The sequence below is a fragment of the Chenopodium quinoa genome, unplaced genomic scaffold (genome assembly GCF_001683475.1).
Source record: "Chenopodium quinoa cultivar QQ74 unplaced genomic scaffold, ASM168347v1, whole genome shotgun sequence".
NCBI lineage: Eukaryota > Viridiplantae > Streptophyta > Magnoliopsida > Caryophyllales > Amaranthaceae > Chenopodium > Chenopodium quinoa.
Window position 1 is genome coordinate 924,298 of NW_018744845.1, and position 23,219 is coordinate 947,516.

The following is a 23,219-nucleotide window of genomic DNA, read 5'->3' on the forward strand; positions in this document are numbered from 1 at the left end:
TATGGCCTATATGACCTATTATTTGCACATTTTCTATGTTTTTGACCAAATGAACTATTTCTTTCTCTAAACATGTAGATTTTAGGTATTGTAAGGGGTTCATTACTTGAAATCACAAAAAACTACAAGTCCCTACGTTTTGGGACGCATTTGGAGCCAAATTGAACCAACTATGACCTATATGACCTATTATTTACCCATTTACTACGTTTTCGACCAAATGACCTATTTCTTTCTCATAACATCTCTATTACAGGTAGTATAAGGGGTAAACACCTTGAAATCACAAATAACAACAACTCCCTAAGGTTTGGGACGCATTTTGGAGCCAAATTGAACCAACTATGGCCTATATGACCTATTCCTTGCCCATTTACTACTTTTTCGACCAAATGAACTATTTCTTTATCTACACCTATTCATGAATAATGAACCAAGGAACAAAATTTAGGGAATTTGTTACCGCAATTTCCTGAGCTGTGGGGTTTGTTGGCACTGTGCCTTTCCCAGGCAGCTCCTTGAAGTGTGTCTTCAGAAACAACTCAGGAGCTATTGGTAGCTGGCCCTTGTTCTTCGCCGCCTTTGATACAAAAAATAGGAATAATCGTTAACCATGTCAAACCCTTGTTACATTGAAATACACAAATATGTCTTGTAATATAAGATATTTTAAATAAACTTACCATCCTTTTTGCATGTTGGGTAGCTGCCAACGAACCCTGAAAGTGGGTCCCTCGGAAGGGATTTTCCATAGAACCGCCCCTTCTGTTCTTCTGGTTCTACGCCGACCTCTCCTTGTAAGTTGGATCGTTAGCAACAATGTCCATCATCTCCTTGTGGAGCTCCGCACTCAACCAACTTGGCCTGGCACCTTTCATCTTGTGCGTGATGGTGTGGAACATGTCACGCAGGCGTGTGGCTACCCTCCTCCGAAATGTGATCTTCACTAGCTCGTCCATCTGAGGTGCCCATCTGAATTGTGCCTGCAAATGATAAAATACAAAATTTATACACAAAACTAAATCAATACAATAGCTAAAACATGTATTAACCAAGACCCAAAAATATCATACGCTGAACAAGTTCCACCAGTGTTCCTTCGTAGCTGCAGGAACTTCTCCAAAGTTCCTCCAAGGGGCTCGGTAGTATCCAGTAATCATACCGGATACCGCACTCCAAACCTTAGGATCATCAAACCTATAACAAACGGGAAACAACAATGTTAAACAAATTCGAAAATAGTAATATAAGCCGTGTATCTCATCATCCATATCATGATATGTACTTACCACAGCGTAGTAAGGTCCAAACACGGGAGCTGTGACTCATCCTGTGGCTCGTCCTCTGACTCATCCCGTGGCCCATCTTCTGTAGGAGTGGATGGGCTCGTTTGATCCTCACCCAAATCGGTGGCCTCCGCTTCGAACATCTCCTCATCCTGGTCGTCGGTGAACAGGGCGCGGGCGGTCAGTTTCTCTTTCCCCTTTACTTTCTTCGACGATTGCCCACTTTTTCCACCCGCCATGACTACCGGAATCAGATGTTAGTAAAATGACAAGATATTATAAATAAGGAGTGCAGTGCAACGTAATATGGCTTTTATATAAACACTAAAAAGTTTTACATAAGCCTCATTAATATTTTGATTTTACAATAAGAAGCATACTTTTAAAGGAGATTGACATATTCTTCTATTCAGTACTCTCATCACTACTGTCACTACTAGAGTCATCACTACTATCATCTAATACTACATCGATGTCATCATCATCGTCACTATCACTAGAGTCGATACTAGATTCATCATCTTCATCGCTTGAGATCACAAAGCCATCGTCATCGTCTTCATCATCATCATCCATGGCGTAGTCTGGAATGTCACTCGGCGGGCAAAGCGTTACATGTAATGTTGGGGATGGTGATTGCAGAAACTCTAAGTCCACCGGAGCATCAACCACTGACCTTGCATGTGTTTTAAACACAGACCACCATTGAACTCGGTCCCGTTTCAGGCTAGGGTATGATGCGTAGTACACTTGAGCCACTTGGTAAGATAAAACAAATGGATCATATTTGGGATATTTCTTAGTATGATTTACTTCGATTAGCTTGTATTGTTCGTGTATGTTCATTTCCCTACCACAATCCATCCAATTGCACTTAAACAAAATTGTCTTGTACTGTCTCTTGGGTCCCGTGTAGACAAGTTCAATTATGTCGTCTAAGATGCCGAAGTACTCTCCGCCATCCTCACTTGATACACACACACCATAATTCATGGTGGATTTGTGCTTTCCATGGGCATGTGTATGGAAATTAAATCCACCTACAAAAATCTGGCCCCAAGTACGAACTCGCCTGAAGGGACGCATGCACAACGCTCGCAGGACATCCGAATTTGGCTTCTCTTCGACCACCTATAAAGTGGTTGAATATCAACATCAAGGTTCCTGAATTCAATGAATTGAAATGTAACATGTAAAATTCATTATTATTTCACGGTTACACCACGTATATCACCTTGTGATGAAACCAATCAGAGAATTCAGTTTCGAAATTCTCCATGACATCTTCTCTACGCAGGAAAGGTCGAGTACTAAGAATGTAGTCCTCAAACTTCCTGCGAGGCCAAACACACATTGTAAATCTACATGGGCCTAATATACCTTTCGTATTCGCCAAGAATGTCGGTGTTTTGTAACACGAACAAATGTGCACACTCGAGTTCTTTGTCATCTAAGAACCGAGTTCTACCCTCATTTGACACATGACCACTGTCCTCTTTGAACAACTCTGGTATTTCAGCGTCGTCCGATGTGGACTCAACGTCGGCATTCACATTTCGACCAAGATCTCGAGTTTTAGTGTCAGCTGTCGACTGAAAGTAATTGGAGCAGAAGTTTGCTATCTCTTCAGTGAGATAAGCATTGCATATGGACCCTTCAACTCGAGCCTTGTTCCCAATTTTCCGTTTCAAATGATTGAGGAACCTGCAATTACAGTTGTTATGTAACCGTATGAACAATTGATTAGGATGTAAAATAAAGGATGTGAAATAAGGGTATTTGATTTACCTTTCGAAGGGATACATCCACCTGTATTGTACAGGACCACATAACTTCCCCTCGTACGGCAAATGTGTAGGCAAATGCTGCATGGAGTTAAAGAATGCAGGAGGGAAGATCTTCTCAAGCTTGCAGAGGATTTCAGGTATGTTTTTCTCCAATCGCTCCATGTCACTAACTGATGTTGTATAGCAACACAAGTTGCGGAAGAATTGGCTGATCTCTGTAATTGCATTCCAAATATGGCCAGGGAGCAATTCCCTCAAAGCTGTGGGCAACATCCTCTCCATGAACACGTGAAAGTCATGGCTTTTCATTCCATAGAGCTTACATGCTTGCAAATCTACGCATCTGCTCAAATTGGAGGCGTAACCATCAGGGAACCGCAGCTGTTTAACCCACTCACACAAAACTTTTCTCTGAGCCTTGTCAAGAGCGAATGGAGCCTTTGGCATTACCTCTTTTCCTCTATCATCCTCTTGAAGATGAAGCTGGGGACGTTTACAATATTTAGCAATGTCATTCCGAGCTGAAGGCGTGTCACACGTAAGCTTTTTCACATCCATTACAGTGTGAATTAACTGATCGAAGAAGTTCTTCTCAATGTGCATGACATCTAAATTCTGACGAATGAGGAGATGCTTCCAATATGGGAGCTCCCACAAGGTTCTTTGCTTGAACCACCCCTTCTTTTCATTTTTCAGCCTTTTAATTGAATCGGGTCCATCTGTAGCCTTCGGAAGATCCTTAGCACATTCCCACAGCTCCTCTCCTGACATGATGTGTGGAGGGGCTCCTTTCTCTACTTTGTTTTTACAGAATGTTGTTTTACTGTTCCGAAAAGGGTGATCTGTCAGCAGGAATTGCCGGTGGCAATCAAACCAAGAAACTTTATCACCATGTTCAAGCCAAAATGCTTTGGTCTTCTCCATGCAATGTGGACAAGCTTTCTTACCAGCTGTGGCCCAACCAGACAACATGCCATAAGCCGGGAAGTCACTAACGGTCCATAGGATGGCTGCTCGAAGATTGAAATTTTGTTTCTTCGAAATATCATATGTAGCCGCGCCAACTTCCCACAACAGTTTCAACTCCTCTATCAACGGTTGCATGTAAACATCCAAGTTGCCCTTAGGGTTTTTAGGACCAGGAACGAGCAACGAAAGGAACATGAATTGTCTTTTCATGCACATTGAGGGAGGCAAGTTATAAGGGGTCAAAATGACAGGCCAACAAGAATATTGACCCCCAAACTTACCTTGAGGAGCAAAACCATCTGTACACAAACCAAGTCTCACATTACGGGGCTTTGAAGAAAACTCTGGAAACCGACAATCGAGGTGCTTCCAAGCTGCGCTGTCACTAGGTTGTGCCATTGTGCCTTGAACTCTGGGATTTTTCGAATGTCATGTCATTTCCTCCTAAATGTTCTTCGTTGCAAACAGTCTTTGCAACCTGGGTGTGATCGGGAAATAAAATAGAACATTCAAAGGCACTAGGCTACCTTTGGAAGTTTGCTTGTATCGGTCGCTGCTACACACCCTGCATTCAGACAACTGAGCATCATCCTTCCAAAACAACATATACCGTTTCGGGCACGCATGAATCTTTTGATGGGACAGTTCCAACCCCTTCACAATCTTCTTCACCTCGTAGAAAGTGTCGGTCATATGATTGTTGTTCGGAATCGCCTCACTTAGCAAAGAAGCAAACCCATCAACACATCTGTGAGGCAAATTATACTCACATTTGAGACTAGTGATTCTAGCGGTCATCTCTAACACAGACAAAGAACTCCCTTCGTATAATGGCCTTTCAGAAGCCTTCAACAAATCCAGAAAATGCTTAGCAGTTGCATTAGGCTCCTCCTCTGATGAAACACTAGCCTCCTCGGAATGCCCCTGATCTTGATTATGACCAAAAGCATCCAAAACCATGTCATGATATTCATTGGACCGCCGTTTGGGAACTCCCGGATACCCCTCCCCTTGACACATCCACACATAGTAGTTAGGTACGAAACCCTTGTCATACAGATGAATTTTAACCGTATCCGCATTCCAAAGGCGTTTGTTCTTACATTTAACACATGGACACCTAACCTCATCCGGATTACTACTCTCGGGATGATCTCTGACGTACTGAATGAATTCATCATTTCCTTTCAAGAAATCTGGATTAATACTTTGCCCAATCGTCCTTTTATACATCCAGCTACGTTCTCTTCGTTTCATGATTACAACTTCTACACAGCTCACGCATATGTACAATCACATTAGTCATGAACGGTATTTTGCAGTCATTATCCACCACAGCGTTATGGAAATGCAAATGAGATTTGAAATGCTTCCAAAGGGTCCTTATCATTCCAACCTAACCCATCCTTGTACGTTTATTCTCACTAGTGAATGTAACCCAGGTTTTCAAATCTATGGAAAATCCGCCAGCATTTCCCTACAGTTCTCCAAGTACACGATGTAGGCGATTATACACACCTACATATGTACCCAGAGAACACGGTAGAGAAATTCATGAAAAGGCAGGATTTTCCCTAGAATAAAAAACAAGGCTTACATTCACCACCTAAGTGAGAATAAGCGTACAAGGACAGTCCCAACCGGGGACTATTCAAGACATACTCCTACTGTGTATGCCTTGAACGAGTATCTAGGCATATGATTATGCATATGATTCATTTATTATAATATATATATATATAAACTAACTTGCATTACATTAAACTAACAAATATATCATAATTTATCTAAAGAAAACTAACATATCATAATATTCAAATAAACCAATCAAACAAAACCAAACTACACTAAAATATCATTGTATTAAACCAAAATAAGATACATTATATAAATTAAACTAAACTAAGCTACATTATATTAAACTAAAGTAATGTAACATACATCATATTAAACTAAACCAAACCAACCTACATTATAATAAATTAAACAAAACTAAACAACATTACATTAAAATAAAGTAAGCTAACATACATCATATTAAGCTAAACTAAACCAAACCAATATATATTATTATATTAAACTAAACCAAACTAAACTAACCTATTATAATACAACTAAACTAAACTAACATATTACCCTAAACTATACCAAACTAAAGTAACGTGTTAAAATAAAGTAACTAAAAACTATACTTAAATTAACTAAACTAATCTAACATATTATAATACAAACACATTCATTTCAAATATTTAAACAAATTGAAATATAAATATAACAAATTGTAAATACAATAACTAAAAACAATAATAAACTACCATATATCTACACACCATTAGGATTTAACATGCCAAGAATATACTAAATTTATAAATTTAGCTTTAAAATAATGTCTAACCTGTAGATCTGAGTTTGTAATTGCCAAATAAACAATTCAATACACAAAACCTACAAATATTCAAATTTAACACAAAAAATTAACACCAAACAAAATCATAAACTACATTTATGATTTAAGCTTGTGTACTTAACTTAAAAAAAAAACCAAAAAAAAAAAAAAGAAAAGAAATGCAAACTACCTGTTGGTGGTGGCGGCGGCGGCGGTGGCTGGGCGTGGTTGTTGCAAACTCGCCGACGACTTATTCCCTAAGTGAAAACTCCCGTACACCCTAGGTGAAAGGTGGTGGTTAGGGTTTTAAGGAAAAAAAATAAAATAAAAAACAAAATTGACAAAAACCCTTACCGACGGCGGGGCGGCAGTAGAGGGGGCCGTGGTGGCGGCGGCGGCTAGGTGGCGTGCCCCTTTCTCTCTCTTCCTCTTTCTCCTTCTCCCTTTCTCTCTCTTCCTCTTTCACCTCCCTTTCTCTCTCTTCCGCTTCCTCTCTCGTGCCCCTTTCTCCCTCTTCCTCTTTCTCCCTCTTCCTCCCTCTTCCTCTTTCTCCTTCTCCCTTTCTCTCTCTTCTTCTTCCTCTTCCTGTGTCACCTTCTCTCTCTTCCTCTCGTTTTTTTCCTTCTGTGTTCTATACAGAATGCAGATAGGGTTGCGTTTTTTTTTTTTTGCAGCTTCCGACGGAAATTATTCCGAGGGAATAATTTCCGTTGGAAGCCACTTCGAGGGAATATTCCGTCGTAACACAAATATTCCGAGGGAAAAAAAATCCGTCGGAAATGTTCCGAGGGAATATTCCGTCGGTAAGGAAACTTTCCGACGGATTATTCCTACAAAGTCAATTTCCCTCGAAAATTTTGAATTTTCCGAGGGAATTAAATTCCGTCGGAAGCATTCCCTCGGAAATAAGGCTATTTCTAGTAGTGAGAAAAGGTGTGGCATAGGATTCTTATTAATATCACCCAAGGAAGAACATGTCATAATCTCAATCAAGCTCGACTTCGACATTATCAAAAATGTTGCGGAATACGAAGCATGTGTGGTAGGCCTTGAAATAGCCTTGGCATTGGGAGTCAAGAAACTTTGGATATTTGCAGATTCATCCTTTATCATCAACCAAATTTGGAGACCTATTTGGAACCTATTTGGAGACTCTCACTGATCAACTCGAAAGGGTAGAATACACATATCTACCAAGGGAAGAAAACCAATTTGCTGATGCCTTGACAAGACTAGCCTTAATGGTTAGGATTCCTAAGGAAATTGAGCAAATTCCCTTAACCATAGAAAAAAGACATAAGCCTGCCTATATTCAAGCTATTGAGGAAGAAGAAGAAGAAGAAGAAGAAGAAGAAGAAGAAGAAGAAGAAGAAGAAGAAGAAGAAGAAGAACCTTGGTATACAGACATTCTCAATTATGTCACCAAAGGGGAATATCCACCTAATGCTAACAAAAGAGCAAAGCGTGCTTTAAGGCTCTTAGCCTCAGAGTATGTGCTCATAAACGATGAACTCCATAAAAGAGTACCTAGAGGTAGAGTTCTCCTATGTGTAGGCAAAAAGGAAGCTCAAAGAGTGATGAGAATCATCCACGAAAGAGCATGTGGGACACACATGAATGGCAAAATGGTGGTTCAGAAAATCATGCGTCAAGGCTATTACTAGACTACCATGCAAAAAGATTGCCATCAATATGTGAAAAGATGTGCAAAATGTCAGATATCTGCCAATTTACAACATGTCCCACCATCACTCCTCTGCACTTACACATCTCCATGGCCATTCTCAACTTGGGCAATAAATATCATCGGAAAAATCATCCCCCTGGAACGGGAGGTCATGAATACATTCTCATTGCTATTGATTATTTCACCAATTGGGTTGAAGCAGTGTCCTACGCAAAACTCACCGCAAAACATGTGGCACTCTTTATTGAAAGGAACATCATATGTAGATATAGAGTCCCACGTGAAATGATAAGTGACAATGGAACTCACTTTCAAGCGAGTGTGAAGACCTACTTAAAAAGTATGGAATTCAACATCACCACTTCTCTCCATATAAGCCTCAAACAAATGGTACAGTTGAAGCAACCAATAAGAATTTAAAAACAATCATAAAAAAGATGACAGAAAACTACAAGGATTGGCCTAACACACTCCACTTTGCTCTTTGGGGTTATCGCACGTCAATCCGTTCATCCATAAGAACTACGCCATTCTCCCTAGTTTATGGAATGGACACCGTACAACCTGTAGAGCTGGAAATACCTTATTTGCGCATAGCACTAGAGATTAAGCTTGACGAGGTCGAATGGACAAGGGCACAATATGAATAGCTAATTCTACTCGATGAAAAGCGACTAGAAGCCTTACATCATGCCCAATGTTACCAAACCCGCATGGCTAGACACTTTAACAAAAAGGTCAAGACAAGAAACATCAATGAAGGAGACTTGGTGTTAAAAGCGCTCAGAAAGAATGTTCTAGATCCAAGAGGTAAGTTTAGGCCTAATTGGTCTGGACCATACATTGTAAAAACTATCCTATCTAGAGGCGCAGCTAAACTAGCAGATATGGATGGTAATGAATTTTCGAATATGTCAAATCTTGACCAACTTAAAAAGTTCTACCCATGATTTAGTTGAATTCCACACTCAAGAGAGCTACGTTTGGCCTGATTCCTTGACAAAGATACGTAGCCAATTTAAATTTTCAAGACCCCGCCTCTTTAAGAACGTATCAACTCAGCATCACAAAAATCAAGTATCGCAATGAAACAGGACCTATTGCGCCGCGATAAAAATCGTTTTTTTTTTTTTTGCTGTTTTGAAGCTGTGATTAATTACGATAGTTTCATATTATATCGAAGATCTTCAAACTCCCGTACTCAGATTATTCTTGAAATTACTCAAGATGTTTTCATTGCTTAAAAATATTTTTCAATAATAAAGGAATGTCAAGACAAAAGTTGATTTAATTGAAAGCTAAAAATTACGTTAATAATTGAAATAAAATTGAAATTACATTATTGATGACTTAAAAGCTTGAAAATAAATCAGCTTAAAATAAAAATTGTCTAATAACATTGAAAGAAAAGCAATGCTCTAATCTTTCTTCTCCTTTCGAACCCTCTTCCAGTTCTTGTCTGAATCCTCTTCATCCTCTAGCTCCTTTACCAATAGGGAACCTTTAGATGATCGAACTGAGACTTTAGAAGTAGAGGTTTCTCCCTTCGCAAAAACCCCTACTTTCTTCTCAACCTAAGCCTTTTTTTCCTTTTGTATAGGATTAGCCTTCCTTTTTCCTTTACCCTCCAAAACACTCTTCTTCTTAGGCATGGTAGGAGTCTTGAATTCAACTTTTGAACCCAGACAGTCCTTAGGAAGAATCTTCTTGTCACCTAAGCAGTCTTTTATGTTAGTCTTCTCCACACCCTTAGAGCTTGTGTTTCGAACCTTATCCTTGTAATTTCGCCCAAGTAACCATTGTTTACATTCTCTAGACAATGGAGGAGGAATTCTATCAGAGACAACATTCCATAAGGGTCTAGCACACCAATAATCGTCAAATCTTTCAACATTCTTCGATACAAGGTACTCATAAGGTCGACGATGATCTTCAGAAGGAATGGTTTGAGTAAGACCATATTGTCTTATCACCCTAGAAGGATAGTAAAAGGTCAAATTTGACAAGCTTGGAATACGGAAGGAAGGTTGAGGGTTGACTCTAACCATCTTTTCAATCCTCCACCAAGGAATGATCCACTTGATGGAAAAGTCGCGAGTTTCAAAGATTCTACTCCACTCCCGGCGTCCCATCTTTAAGGAGAACCGCTTCTTCCTTCTCACAAGGCAATTCGGAGTATACTTCTCAATATTAGTAGGAGGACTGATCAATTGAAGTCTTTCCATTAGACAAATTTGCAAGAATAGAAATAAATTGTTATTATTTTACAAAATTAAATATTTTGATTTCTGTAATTAAAAGTGTTAATTTTCTACCAGTAATAATATTGGTGATCCTCGAAGTGATGCTTTAGGATCCTTCTTTAGTTCATCCAAGTTTAGCATTGTTTCTCCAACAATTAATGGCATTGGATTTCTCCCAGCGTCAATTTGCTCCATAACAGACGCTAATATAGCTTGACCCATATGGATACTACTGCTAGTAAGCAGAATTTGGCTAAACATGCAATAAAGAAAAGCTCTCCTTCTATATATGTGGAACGAATCAGACTTAGGTCTATTAAAGATGCAAATTTTCTTAAATCAACTTCGTTTCCATGGACTATAAATTTTAAATCAGTTTCCCTAAGATTATAATAACGCTCAAAATCTTCGTAGTAATATTCACACACCGTGGGAATTACCGCAAGTTCTAAAGAGGGAAAACCAAATATAGCACCAAATTCTTCCGGTAGGGGACTAATCTCATCATTTCCTAGCCTAAAGCAGTGAGTATTGGGGTCCTAATATTCTATGGCATCATGAATAAAATCACTATCAAGATCTACCCCTTTGATGCCCAATAAACCCCACATATTAAGGAAGTCCATTTCTTTTCTCTCCTTAGCATTCAAAGATCGACACCACTCACGGGTAGTTTCACATAAAGTTCTAGACATGATTGCTAATCTATGAAAAATTAGAAAAGTTTAGAAAGTTAAAGGCTGGAATTATGCAGAATATGGCGTATCTGGGGGCTTTTTATAAGCAAAATTGGAGCAGAAATCGAGTTTTATTTGAATTGGGATTTCCCAAGTCCATGGCGCCGCGATAAAACCTGGCGCCTGTTTTAGCCATTGATTTGATTTTGACTCGAATTTGTACGTTGATTTTTTCGGATTTTATCCAATTCTTTTCCCCTTTCCTACCTTATCCAAATTATTTCACCTCGCCCCACAATAACACTTTTAGTTAAATCCTAATTAATTTGGGAATTTTCTTCTTAAGGAATCTCAAATTTATTAATTTTTTATACTTATTTTCGCCTGATATTCTCTTTTCATTTTTTCTTTTTTGGGGGAGAAAGACGTGAAAGGAATGGTGTCCTTCCAACAAGTGTATTATTCTGATAGAGGGTTCAGAATTATTACGGAGCTAATTCTTCAGTAAGGTCAAGTGATCGGAATGCCTAGGTGGAGGCCGTTTCCGATCAGTAATATTAAGTTACAATTAATATTACAGCTTAATCTTAACTGAACCCTTTGGTTCGAACCCAATCGAACAACCGATCTGAGACGACGAATCAATCCGAAGGATTTAATGAGTCATCGGAGTTTTACGAACACAGACGTCGGATATCGAGCCTAGGGCGTCGAGACCGAGCGTCGCGAAATCACAAGAAACAAGTACAAGCATAGCCGTAGCATCACATTGGCCTAGCCATGTGAGTGCTAGGATAGGCTAGCTCATCGCAAGCCTAGGCGCACCATGTGTGCTAGGCGCACAAGGCAGCCCATCGCAGCAGCATGCTTGCGTGTGTGCGTGCCTTCGCATGGCACAACACCACCGTAGCATACATGCTTGGGTGCCTAGATGCCATCGCAACCTTCGCATGGCATAGCATCACTATCGCAACCCATCGCACAAGCACAGCACCATCGCAGTGCTAGGCACTTGCGTGTGTGTGCGTGTGTGTGTGCCTAGGGCTGTTGCACCATCGCAGCACAACACTATCGCATGGCTAGGCCTATGCGTGTGTGCGTGTGCATGCATGCTGTCGCACCATCGCAGCACAGCACTATCGCATGGCTAGGCCTATGCGTGTGTGCGTGTGCATGCATGGCATCGCAGCGTGCAGCGTGCTGGCAGCCTCGCACAGCAGCACCATGTCAGGCATCGCCCTGTGCGTGTGCGAGTGCGAGTGCCAGGCAGTCAGTAGCCAGCAGCGAGGGCCTCGCCTAGCGCCCAACACCTAGCATCATGCGTGACTCGCTAGCAGCACGCATGTGCTAGGCATGCTGGCTGGTGCACATTGCGTACTGGGCAGTGATGCGGTGCATGCTAGCTGTGCTGGCTGGTGCACGCTAGCATGCTAGCTGGCTGCCAGCCCAGCAGTGCTTGAAGCCGTTTTTGTGAGAGGTGGGGACCAATGCTTGGAGCAAGCCTTGGGGAGCAAGGCAATGGTCCCCCCCATTGGTTTTGGTCCTCACCTAACCAATTCTATCCTCTTGACACTTGTTGCCTTGTGATTGCATTTGCTAAATAATTTATTTTGGAATTAAATAAATTAGTGCATTTGCACATGATCCCATATTGATCATGAAATGGGATTCAAGTTCCCATTCTCTATAAATACCCACTTGGTTGGGATTTTGAGGATACACACTTGAGTGGAGCTATAAAGGCATCTCCATTGTTGAGAATACCTTAAGTTCGTAAAACTCCAAAGTTTATATTTTGTTCGGGTCCCGACTAACCTTCAGGAATTAGGACGATCGGGTCGAGTTCGAGGGTACGAACCGTCGGAGGCCTTGCATTTGCGAGGTTGAAGTAAGAGCTCCTTTAGTGAGCAAAGCACGCGTCTAGGGTATAATTCTTTATCCCTTCTTCTTTTAATTATGTATTAATTATGTTTTACATGCTTTAATTGCTTTAGTTATCGGGGCGGGTCTTGCGGGGTTTCTTTCCGCGTAGTGAGGGTCACTACTAAACCTTACAAGTCAGGTACCCTTCAATGATAACAAAAATGATGGAATTTTTGCACAAAATTTTACACAAATTCACACACGCACATGCACATAAATAATTGTAAAAAAAATTAAAAGACTAAAAGAAGTACATAAGTTAAGTCTAGTGTATATACATGAGTCTAATAAAAGAGTCAATAAATTTATAAAATGTAAGTAAAGTCCTAGATAGTCAAAAGGAATAAATGCAGACATAGCTATGGCGCCGGAGGATGTAGATCCCGAGGGACGCTCATCGCATCATAAAACTCAGCAGACCGTGGAGTCAACACCGGGCCTGGATCAGCACCACCTGTCGTTGGGATCGTAATTGAAAGACCAGTCCACTGCGTACCCCCGTGAGGCCCATACTGCTGAAAACTCCCACCAGCAAAGGGAATAGACACCGCCTACTGCGACGACGAGCCAGCCTCGTACGTCCCACCACCGGGCCGAGATAATGGACCAGCCACAAAAGCATCTATGGACTCGAAAGGACGAAACACTAGAGTGCCATAACCAGGTGGTCTCACCTCCGACGACGATGAACTACCATCGTCATCATCCACTGCCTTGCCAGGCACCTCCCACCTTTCCGGGATCTCCAACGAGGTGCACTGATGCCTCGCTTTTCCCTTTCTCGAGCCTTTCTGGCCTCGAATGAGTGTGTGACCGAGGAATAGGCTCAAATAAAAAACAAAGAAATGCAAGTCATGCATAAAGGAAATGAAACAAAAAAATAAAAGCAATGGCATAAAGACATACTGGCACAACATCCCCCGTACTTCGACACGACGCCCGGTGGCTCCATCTCGCCAGCTGGTAGCGAAAGGCATCCATGGAAGCTGCGATCCGAGTCACCACCTTGCGAGAGAACTGCAAAATCAAGCAAAGTTAGAAAGTCAAAAGAATATGTACACCGGACAAAAGAGAAGGGTGAAAACCTACCCATGTTTGATGGCGGGGAATGGATCGCTCCACTAATCGCCAATCCTCCGAGGCTGGAGGGACCATCTCCTCGATAGGTCCATGAATCCCCTGTAAAGGATGGACATGTGTGGAGGCACGAACTCCGTAAGCTCCTCAGAGTCCTATAAAAACAAGATCCGATCCAACGGTTAAACACCATTGGGGGCTAGAAGAAAAGTCAAATGGCTAATCAAAATGCACAAACCTCCTCCTCATGGTAGGGTGGCGAAGTTAGTCGAGGAAGTAGCGCCTCTGCGTAAGGACGATCGGGGTAGCTATGTATCCGCCAATCCTCGCCTATCGGCCCAGTCGCAGCATGAATCCGAAGCTGCTCCTGACTCATCATCTGAGCAGGAGGATCAGCAAAAACTACCTGAACATCCGAGGAGTGCTGGATGGCCACCCTCTCACCCAGGTACCATACCACCTCGTAGGTACCCTAGAAGAATTGCCTCTCAGTAGTGTACTGAGAAGCTAGCCTAAAGCCCAAGCCAGTCCATGGACGATATTGGACCTCGGGGCGCTACAACAAAAGGAACGAGTTAGGAACTCGTGATGAAAGCCAAAAAAGCAAGAGACAAAGGATAAAATCTTTACCTCGAGAATCGCAACCTTGACAACGGCAGCAGAAACTAGACCAGCACGGTGCCTCTCCAAGCTAGCAGTGATCGGGATTCCTCGAGCTCAAGGCCTCGCTGGCGTCAGTGAAGGTAAATACTCATAGAGCCAGATTTGCGAGAAGATAGAAAATCTAAAAATTGACAAACATCAAGAAGGAGATTAAAATCACTAGACTAGAGGAAATGTACCTCTACGATCTTCCAAAAGCCAGAATGAGAAATCTTCGCCCCGCACTGTCGCTGGCGGCATGCTGACCGCAGCCCCAAGAGCAAATCAGCATAGTGAACGCTAGCCTAGTCATATGTGTCGACCTGCTGAAAGTCGCGTAAGGCAGAAAGATAGTGTAGTAGAACGCGACTTCCTCTGTCAGGAGAAAAGGTCCCCGACAGGAGAATGAGAACAAAAATGCGAACCCGCTGCGCTGGGGTAGTCGCATCATCATCAAAAGCCTCCACAAGCAGCACCCTGCGAGCTGTCCTCATACTGGTGTTCAACCTCTGAGTTTCAGCAGCGGCTATGTGAGCAACTGGACCCAGCAGCTATGTAGTCTCGGGAGAAACTAGAGCGTGCATTCCGTCTGTAGGAAGTCGAGTAGGCCGAAACTCGAGGCCGGTGATAAAAGAGAAGTCGAGAGGGGTAATAGTCATCTCACCCCATGGAAAATGAAAAGTGTTCGTCGTGTCGCAGAAAAACTACAGAACACCTCGAACAATGCATCAACTTTCTCGTCAAGGATGAAGAGTCGTGGCAACCCGAAAGAGGGGAGTCAATTCGCAAGACTCCCAAAGAGCTCTCATCTCCCCGTTGCCTACAATGTGGCGGCGATAGATAGACAGAATCGTATCGTTGCCCAAGCTAAGGCAACGAACGTGCTTCTCAGTGAATCCCAGCCGAACGTGTTGGGAAATGTGGTAAATTGGCTGAAAAGCCAGGGTGTGATCATCCCACTCAGGGAGTGACCACCCCCAGCTGGTAGAAGCAACCTCACCCTCTCCTACAGGCTCGTCCTCTCGGTGAGACCAGCGGGAGCGTGAGCATGAGCCGGAACCTCGACGTCGAGCCATACTATTCATTGTTGGCACAAAAAATAGTAAATTAAAGATTCCATAGTGTCCAAGTTCACCTTGCAGAATGATACTATGTTCGTAAAAAACATAGTACAAAATACAAAAATAGAACATGATTTTGATTCGTATAACAACGAAAATTTTGAGCACCAAAACAATTTCTTACAAATTTACAACAAGTATTGCAACAAATTAAGCACAAAGAGCAAGCAAAATCATGAAGAAAAAGCCACATTGTACTCACGAACCTAGAGTGTTCAACAATGGCAAAATGCTTGTTTCTTTACCAAATCAAGAAATTCTAGTCTCAAATTACTCACAAAACGATATACAAAAATATACAAGCGATTTCATGACAAGAAATTCGACAAAACTTGAGAAATTAGCATGAACATGTTTAAATTTCCGGAAAAAAACGTGAAATACATGCGCAAAATTCACTAAAATTAGGATAAGTACGAGCAAAACTTACATAGATAGGCAAACTAGAATGAAAATGCAACAATTTGGCAAAAATTTGAGCAAATTTGGTTGAGAAATGGCCAAGAACAAGCAACTTGAAGATTCGAAGTCGCGAACGAAGGAAATGAACAACCCCGGAAAAAAGGAAGAAGCAAAGGTTCGCAAGCTGCAAATTTATCGCGAAGCGATAGATCTATCGCAATGCGATAGGGCCTGTCGTCACGCGATACGTCTATTGCTGCCCGCGTCAGACTTTTTGGGTTCCATAAATGGGTTTTATGGTCCACTTTTATCCATTTGAGCCTTTTGATACGCCATTAAGCTTTTGAGTCTCATGATGAGCAATTGATTTGATTAGTAGTCGGCCCGATTACAGTTTTGATTGATGATTCGGCCTGATGACAATCACCTTATTTTATAAGCGCCTAAGATTAGCTGAATACATTTGATAGGCGCCTAAGATTGGCTTAACACATTTGAGTCCGCCTAAGGGTTGGTGGAGTACATTGATTGAACAATTGAGAAATTCCTAAGATTGGAAGATTTCAAAGGAAATCAATTTAAGGCTTGGAAAAATCTTGAGATAAGGTTTTTTATGGTGGATTTTCCAAAGCTGGAGAGGTTATCATTTGATTTGAGAAAGCAATTCGTGATGAAGCGGTCTTTGATGGCTTTCGCTAAGATTGAGGAGTTTGTCACCCTGATTTGAGAAAATGGCTCGTGATGTAGTAGTCTTCGACGGCTTTCGCTATGATTAAGGAGGTTATCACCCTAATTTGAGAAGATGGCTCGTGATGTAGTGGTCTTCGACGACTTTTGCTATGATTGTGGAGGTTGTCACCTTGATTTGAGAAGTTTATCACATGATGCGAAAATCTTCGACGGCTTTCGCTAAGATTGTGGAGGTTGTCAAACAAGATGGATTTGATCTGACATGATGTCACCCCGAGGCGTGTACCCGACAGTGCAAGATACGCGTTTCTAATTCCCTTATTTGTAGAACTAACATTTTTTCTGCAAGTATTGGCGTTAAAAAGAATGGTTTAGGATCGCAGAACGTTCTAGATCATTCTCCAGCCCTATCGATCTACTTTGACTTTTGTTATCGAAACTTACGTTTCTCCAAACTCAGTCAAAGTGGGGGCTTTTGTAGACACCTAATTGTGTCTCTCCAAAAATCAAACCCAGTGATGAGTACCTTTCACGTCTTTGACTATCGAGTTAGTTGAGGAGTTGAAGAGTCTCGTGAATTTCCCTTTAGCCTTAAACACTTCTAACCTTTCCTTAAAATGTTTTAAGCTAAAATCATTTATTTCGTGTCCTTTAACCCAAAATCATTCATTTCATGTCCACTTTGTAAAAATGTCCAAACTAGTTTATTTTGGTCCATAATCCTGGTCCAATTATTGCTTAGTTGGATGGGGATTGAAAAGAGATTTCTAACGATATATTATAAGCCCAAATTCGAGTTATAACGAAGAGGTTATGGCCAAAATACTAAACTAAGCCCAAACCGAGCCTTACTTGCGACCCAATGACCGTGTGGAGGGTCCATTAGCTTTAAACATCATTCCTAAATCCCTTAGGATTTATTATTAGCTTCTAGAATCCTCTAGAAGGTTCTAATTTATCTTGTTTTTGAAAAGATAAAGATTTAAGAATTTTACTTCAGATAAAACACTTGTTTTTTTAAATGATTTTAATTTTGATAAAATTAAGATACGTACGATTATTCGACTAACCCAAGTTGATTGGGAGTCGGATTCTGTAAGAATCTTATCTTTCAAAAGTATCGCTGAGCGATAGAAATATCGCGCAGCGATAGATGTATCGCATCGTAACAAGGCTATCGCACATCAATATTCCTATCGCGTCCTACCGCGTCGCGATGGAACCCGTTTTACTCCGAGTCGGATTCTGACTCTTTTCTGGTCTTCGACCCTCGTTTTTCCCTATAAATATAGGTCGTTTTACCCCGTTTTAAGACACCAACAATCATCATCTAATCCCCTAGAACACATATGGGTTCAGAAAAGAAGGAAAAACTGAATCAGGAAGTAGAATCGGCGAGACAGTACTAGAATCGGTCAAAACAAGAAGGCAGGTTTCTGGCTTAATGTCAAAAGAACTCGGCGCGAGAAAACAGGGACACTGTCATCTCGCGACAGTTCCTGCGCGTCGCGGTAGTTTTCTGTGTTCTTCAGATTTTTCGATTTTATCTTTTCGATTCTAGTTGTGAAAGATACTTCCGGCTTTTCCTACATGTAAAAATCCTATGTTTTTTACGCATTACAGATGGTCTTTCCAATGCGGACCTTTTTATGCTTATGCCACAATGTTAATCAAAATTACGCACATGAATATCTAGAATCTTTCAAGTCTCATCCACTCATTCTAAAGTCAATTGCCAAAATAAATTTTAGGAATCAAATTAGAAATCCTCCCCAGTGGAGTCGCCAAAAACTGTAGGGAAGGAAGCTAGAGATAAAAGAGTCGCCAACAAGTTTTAGGAACTTGTAAACCGTTCACGGATGTGAAGGTTACACCCCATTCACGACCACGAAGATCGCTAACTCCATAGTGATCCAAGACCATGACTGGATATTCGGGGATGATGGTACGAATCCAACCTAAAAAAGATTGAACCCGCCCTAAGTCGGCCTCTGCTTAATTCTTATGATATTCATGTGCGCTTTTCGATCAACATAAATACATCAAGTTAGCCCTAAACCTGTTTAATCTATGTTGGTTGATTATTAATGAACAAATAAATCTATTATTGGCGATCACCTGAATTAAAATCATATTAGCCCTAAATAAAATTATTAATTATCTTATTAGCATGATTTTCAAGTACAAATTTCTCTTAAAACCTGCAGAAAGAGGGCGTGATCAAGCAATAACAATAAATCATGAATAATCAAGCAATGTATAAATTGACACAGCAATCATCATCATCATCAAATCATTTAACATATTATTAATAACAAGATCCTAATCATGATACTAAACGGATAATAACAAATCCTAGCATGTCACTAATAATAAAAATCAAAACTTTAGCCTAAACATGATACTAGAAACCAACATGACATTAGGAATATTAATTAACACCCTAAACATGATAATAGAAATTAAAATAATATTCTAAGCATGATTTCTATATCAAAGGAATAAATATTAGGGAGATCAAATTACTCACTTTGATGTCTCGTATCTCTTTCTATCAAAACAATACACATGTTAGTAAGTTCAAGAAAGATTAAATCAAATAAATAAAGCAAATTAGAATATAGATTTGGGACCAAACCCTCAGAACTATCAACCTTTCACGTCGAGGTCGAAGGCAACTACGAGATTGGCTTGAGTATTCGAAGCTCGTGAAGGAAGTATAGTGTGATTAGGGAAAAGTATCAAGGTTGTGTGTTTGGATGCGTTGGGATGTGTTTAGGCTAAGGCTAGAAAGTAAAAGAGAAAGAAAAGCTTATAGCTTAGAAAGGAAATTAGATGATGATTGTTGGTGTCTCAAAACAGGGCAAAATGACCTCTGTTTATAGGGAAAAACGAGGGTCGAAGACCAGAAGAGTCATAATCCGACTCGGAGTAAAACAAGTTCCATCGCAACGCGATAGCCTTATCGCGATGCGATATTTCTATCGCTCAGCGATACTTTTTGAAAGATAAGATTGGTACAGAATCCGACTCCCAATCAACTTGGGTTAGTCGAATAATCGTACATATCTTAATTTTATCAGAATTAAAATCATTTAAAAAAACAAGTGTTTTATCCGAAGTAAAATTCTTAAATCTTTATCTTTTCAAAAACAGGATAAATTAGAACCTTCTAGAGGATTCTAGAAACTAATAATAAATCCTAAAGGCTTTAGGAATGATGTTTAAGGCTAATGGACCCTCCACATGGTCATTGGGTCGTAGGTAAGGCTTGGTTTGGGTTCGGTTTAGTATTTTGGCCATAACTTCTTCGTTATAACTCGAATTTGGGCTTATAATATATCGTTGGAAAGCTATTTTCAAGCCCCATCCAACTAACCAATAATTGGACTGGGATTATGGACCAAAATAAACTAGTTTGGACGTTTTTACAAAGTGGACACAAAATGAATGATTTTCAAAGACACGAAATAAATGATTTTGGGTTAAAGGACACGGAATAAATGATTTTGCCTTAAAACATTTTAAGGAAAGGTTAGAAGTGGTTAAGGCTAAAGGGAAATTCACGAGACTCTTCAAATCCTCACCTAACTCGATAATCAAAGACGTGAAAGGTACTCATCACTGGGTTTATTTTTTAGGGAGACGCAATCAGGTGTCTACAATGGGACAAACTAAAAATGAAAATGAGGCAAATATTGAGATTTCACAATATACTTCGTATTTCTTATGTGGATTATGTAGAAAGTGCAAAAGGTCATAATGGCACTTGAAAAAAATGGATGGTGTATACTAGAGATGTCAATTCGGGTGTTTGGATCAGATTTGGTTATCGGGTCGGGTCAAGTGTCCATGTGAGTCGAAATCTGAATTGGAAATTTTTCAGGTCCATTTAGGAACGGTTGGTCGGGTCATGATAAAAATAAAATTAAAAAAAAATACAATATTCTCAAAATAATCTATAGTAGGGGTGTCCATTCGGTTTTTGGTTTGGATTTAGGCCAAATCCAATCCGATCCGAATTATAATTCGGTTTTCATTTTTTCAATCCGATCCGATCCGAATTACTCTTCCAATCCAATCCGATCCAATCCGAATTAAAATTCGTTTATTTTGGATCCGATCCGAAATCCGAATTAAATTAAGTTGATTTATAACGTCTAATAAACTAATACGATAACATAAAACGGTAGTCAAGATTAACATAAATTGTTTAACATCAAGACTAATTAAATTGTTAAAAATAAATAGTACAACTTAAAAGCAACACTAAGAGTTTACTACAACAAAAAAGACTAGCAGGAACAACTTAAGAAGAAAAGTTGCAGCAAACAGCAGCAAAATCAGCAGCAAACAGCAGCAAAATCAGCAACCAACAGCAGCAAACAGCAGGAAAAACAGCCCACCAGCATTCTTTAATCAAGGCAGAAGCTTAGTCGTCTAAAACCTCAACTGTTTCAGGCTCAGCAATGGATATCTTGCACAAATCTTGATATCGAGAGAAAAAATAAAGAACAAATAATAATTAGAATTAAAATCAATAACAATATTAATACATAATTAAAACAAGAAAATAAAAAGATTTAGCAATCACCTTCTTCAAGTTGTTCAACTTCCTCCAAACATTCTTCAACATTTAATGAATTCGGGGAGTCACGCAACCAATTTTGAGAACAAACAAGACTCTCAACAACTCTAGGAGAAAGGGAACTCCTAAATGGATCAAGAATCCGTCCACCAGTGCTAAATGCACTCTCAGAAGCTACTGTTGAGACTTGACAAGCTAAGACATCACGAGCCAGTTTTGCCATTGTAGGAAATCTAGAGCAATGAAACCTCCACCATCCCAAAACATCAAAGTTATCAAAGTCTTCCTCTACTTCTTCTTCCAAATACTTGTCCAACTCTAACTTTATTTCTCCTCCTCTCTCCCCCCTTTGTTTCTTATACCTGTTTTTCAAAACATCAACTTTCTTTTGAGTAGCATTTAAGGGAGCATCATCCCTACTCTCACTTGAGTCCTCTCTAGGTGTATCGGTTGTTGGTAAAACACGATACTCATCATACAATGCATATAGAGATTCCCTAAAAAATTTTGTGAGTACAAAACCAACCTTGGAATCATAAATCTCACTGATCATCCACTCAACATAATCAAGTTTATAGCGAGGATCAAGAACAACAGCAATAAAAATCAGCAAGTTTATCTTTTCTGGATCCCCCCAATATTTTTCATATTTCTCCCTCATTTTACAAGCCATCAAACTCATATTTTCATCCCTAGATGCACACAACTCTTTCAAAAGTCCAGCAACATTAATAAGCTCATGAAAAAATTGATTGGCAGTAACATATGCAGAACCAGAAACACGCAAAGTCAGCTTATAAAAACGTTGTAAAAATTCAGAAAACCTCTTAACAGTAGCCCAATCATCACATGTATGGGGTCCATTTCCTTCCCGGTCATATAATTCTACATTGTAATGGGGATCCTCCTCTGAATATCTATCAAAAGCATTCTCTAAAGCAAGGGCAGCATGTAACATAAGATATGTAGAGTTCCACCTAGTCGGCACATCAAGACACAACAACTTCTTGCTATTTATTTTTTCATCAGCAACACATTTTTTAAACTTCAACAAGCGAGCAGGAGACTGCTTAATGAACCTAACAGCATGTCTAACCCGAATAATTGAATCATGAACACATTTCAAACCATCACCAACAACTAAATTAACAATATGAGCTACACAACGCATATGAAGGAAACGACATTTAAGAACCCCTGTCTTCCAACCATTGATTTTTCTTTTCATATAAGCTATAGCAGTGTCATTTGAACTCTCATTATCAACAGTTATGCAAAAAACATCTTCAAGCTCCCACTCAAGCAAACACTTCTCTGTCGTTTTACCCACTTCTTCACCTTTGTGACTTGCAACAGTACAAAAACTCAGAATTCTTTTTTGAAGTTTCCAGTCATTATCAATAAAATGAACAGTCAAAACCATATAATTGATTTGTTGAATAGAAGTCCACAAATCTGTTGTTAAAGAGACCCTAGAATTGCATCGTTTTAGGACATTTTTTAGCTTTCTTTTTTTCTGTCAAGAACATCTCATAACAGTCCCTTGCTACAGTTTGTCTAGAAGGTACATGAAACCTAGGTTCCATAACACTACAGAAATACTTAAAACCTTGACCCTCAACAAACTTGAAAGGCAGTTCATCAACAATTACCATAAAAGATAGTGCTTTTCTAATGCTAACAGGGTCAAATTTCTAATAAGTCAAACCACTAATACCTCCACATGCTTTATTACTACCAT

At 40.1% G+C, this 23,219-nt stretch overlaps 1 protein-coding gene across 1 annotated transcript; it reads right to left on the reverse strand.

The window, feature by feature from the left end:
- Window positions 1-1,691: 1,691 nt before the first annotated feature.
- Window positions 1,692-4,177, reverse strand: LOC110704541. Its single transcript, XM_021882341.1, has 4 exons — window positions 3,075-4,177; window positions 2,667-2,990; window positions 2,521-2,620; window positions 1,692-2,417 (listed from the first exon to the last, which is right to left on the reverse strand). Exons 1-4 carry the CDS (start codon window positions 4,175-4,177, stop codon window positions 1,692-1,694), a joined length of 2,253 nt encoding a protein of 750 aa, XP_021738033.1.
- Window positions 4,178-23,219: the final 19,042 nt, after the last annotated feature.

Coding starts and splice junctions, on each gene's coding strand:
- LOC110704541 (XM_021882341.1), bottom strand. CDS start 4,177: ATGCAACCGTTGATAGAGGAGTTGAAACTGTTGTGGGAAGTTGGCGCG. Junction 2,621..2,666: donor ATTCTTGGCGAATACGAAAG/GTATATTAGGCC, acceptor TTGGCCTCGCAG/GAAGTTTGAGGACTACATTC. Junction 2,418..2,520: donor CTGATTGGTTTCATCACAAG/GTGATATACGTG, acceptor ACCACTTTATAG/GTGGTCGAAGAGAAGCCAAA.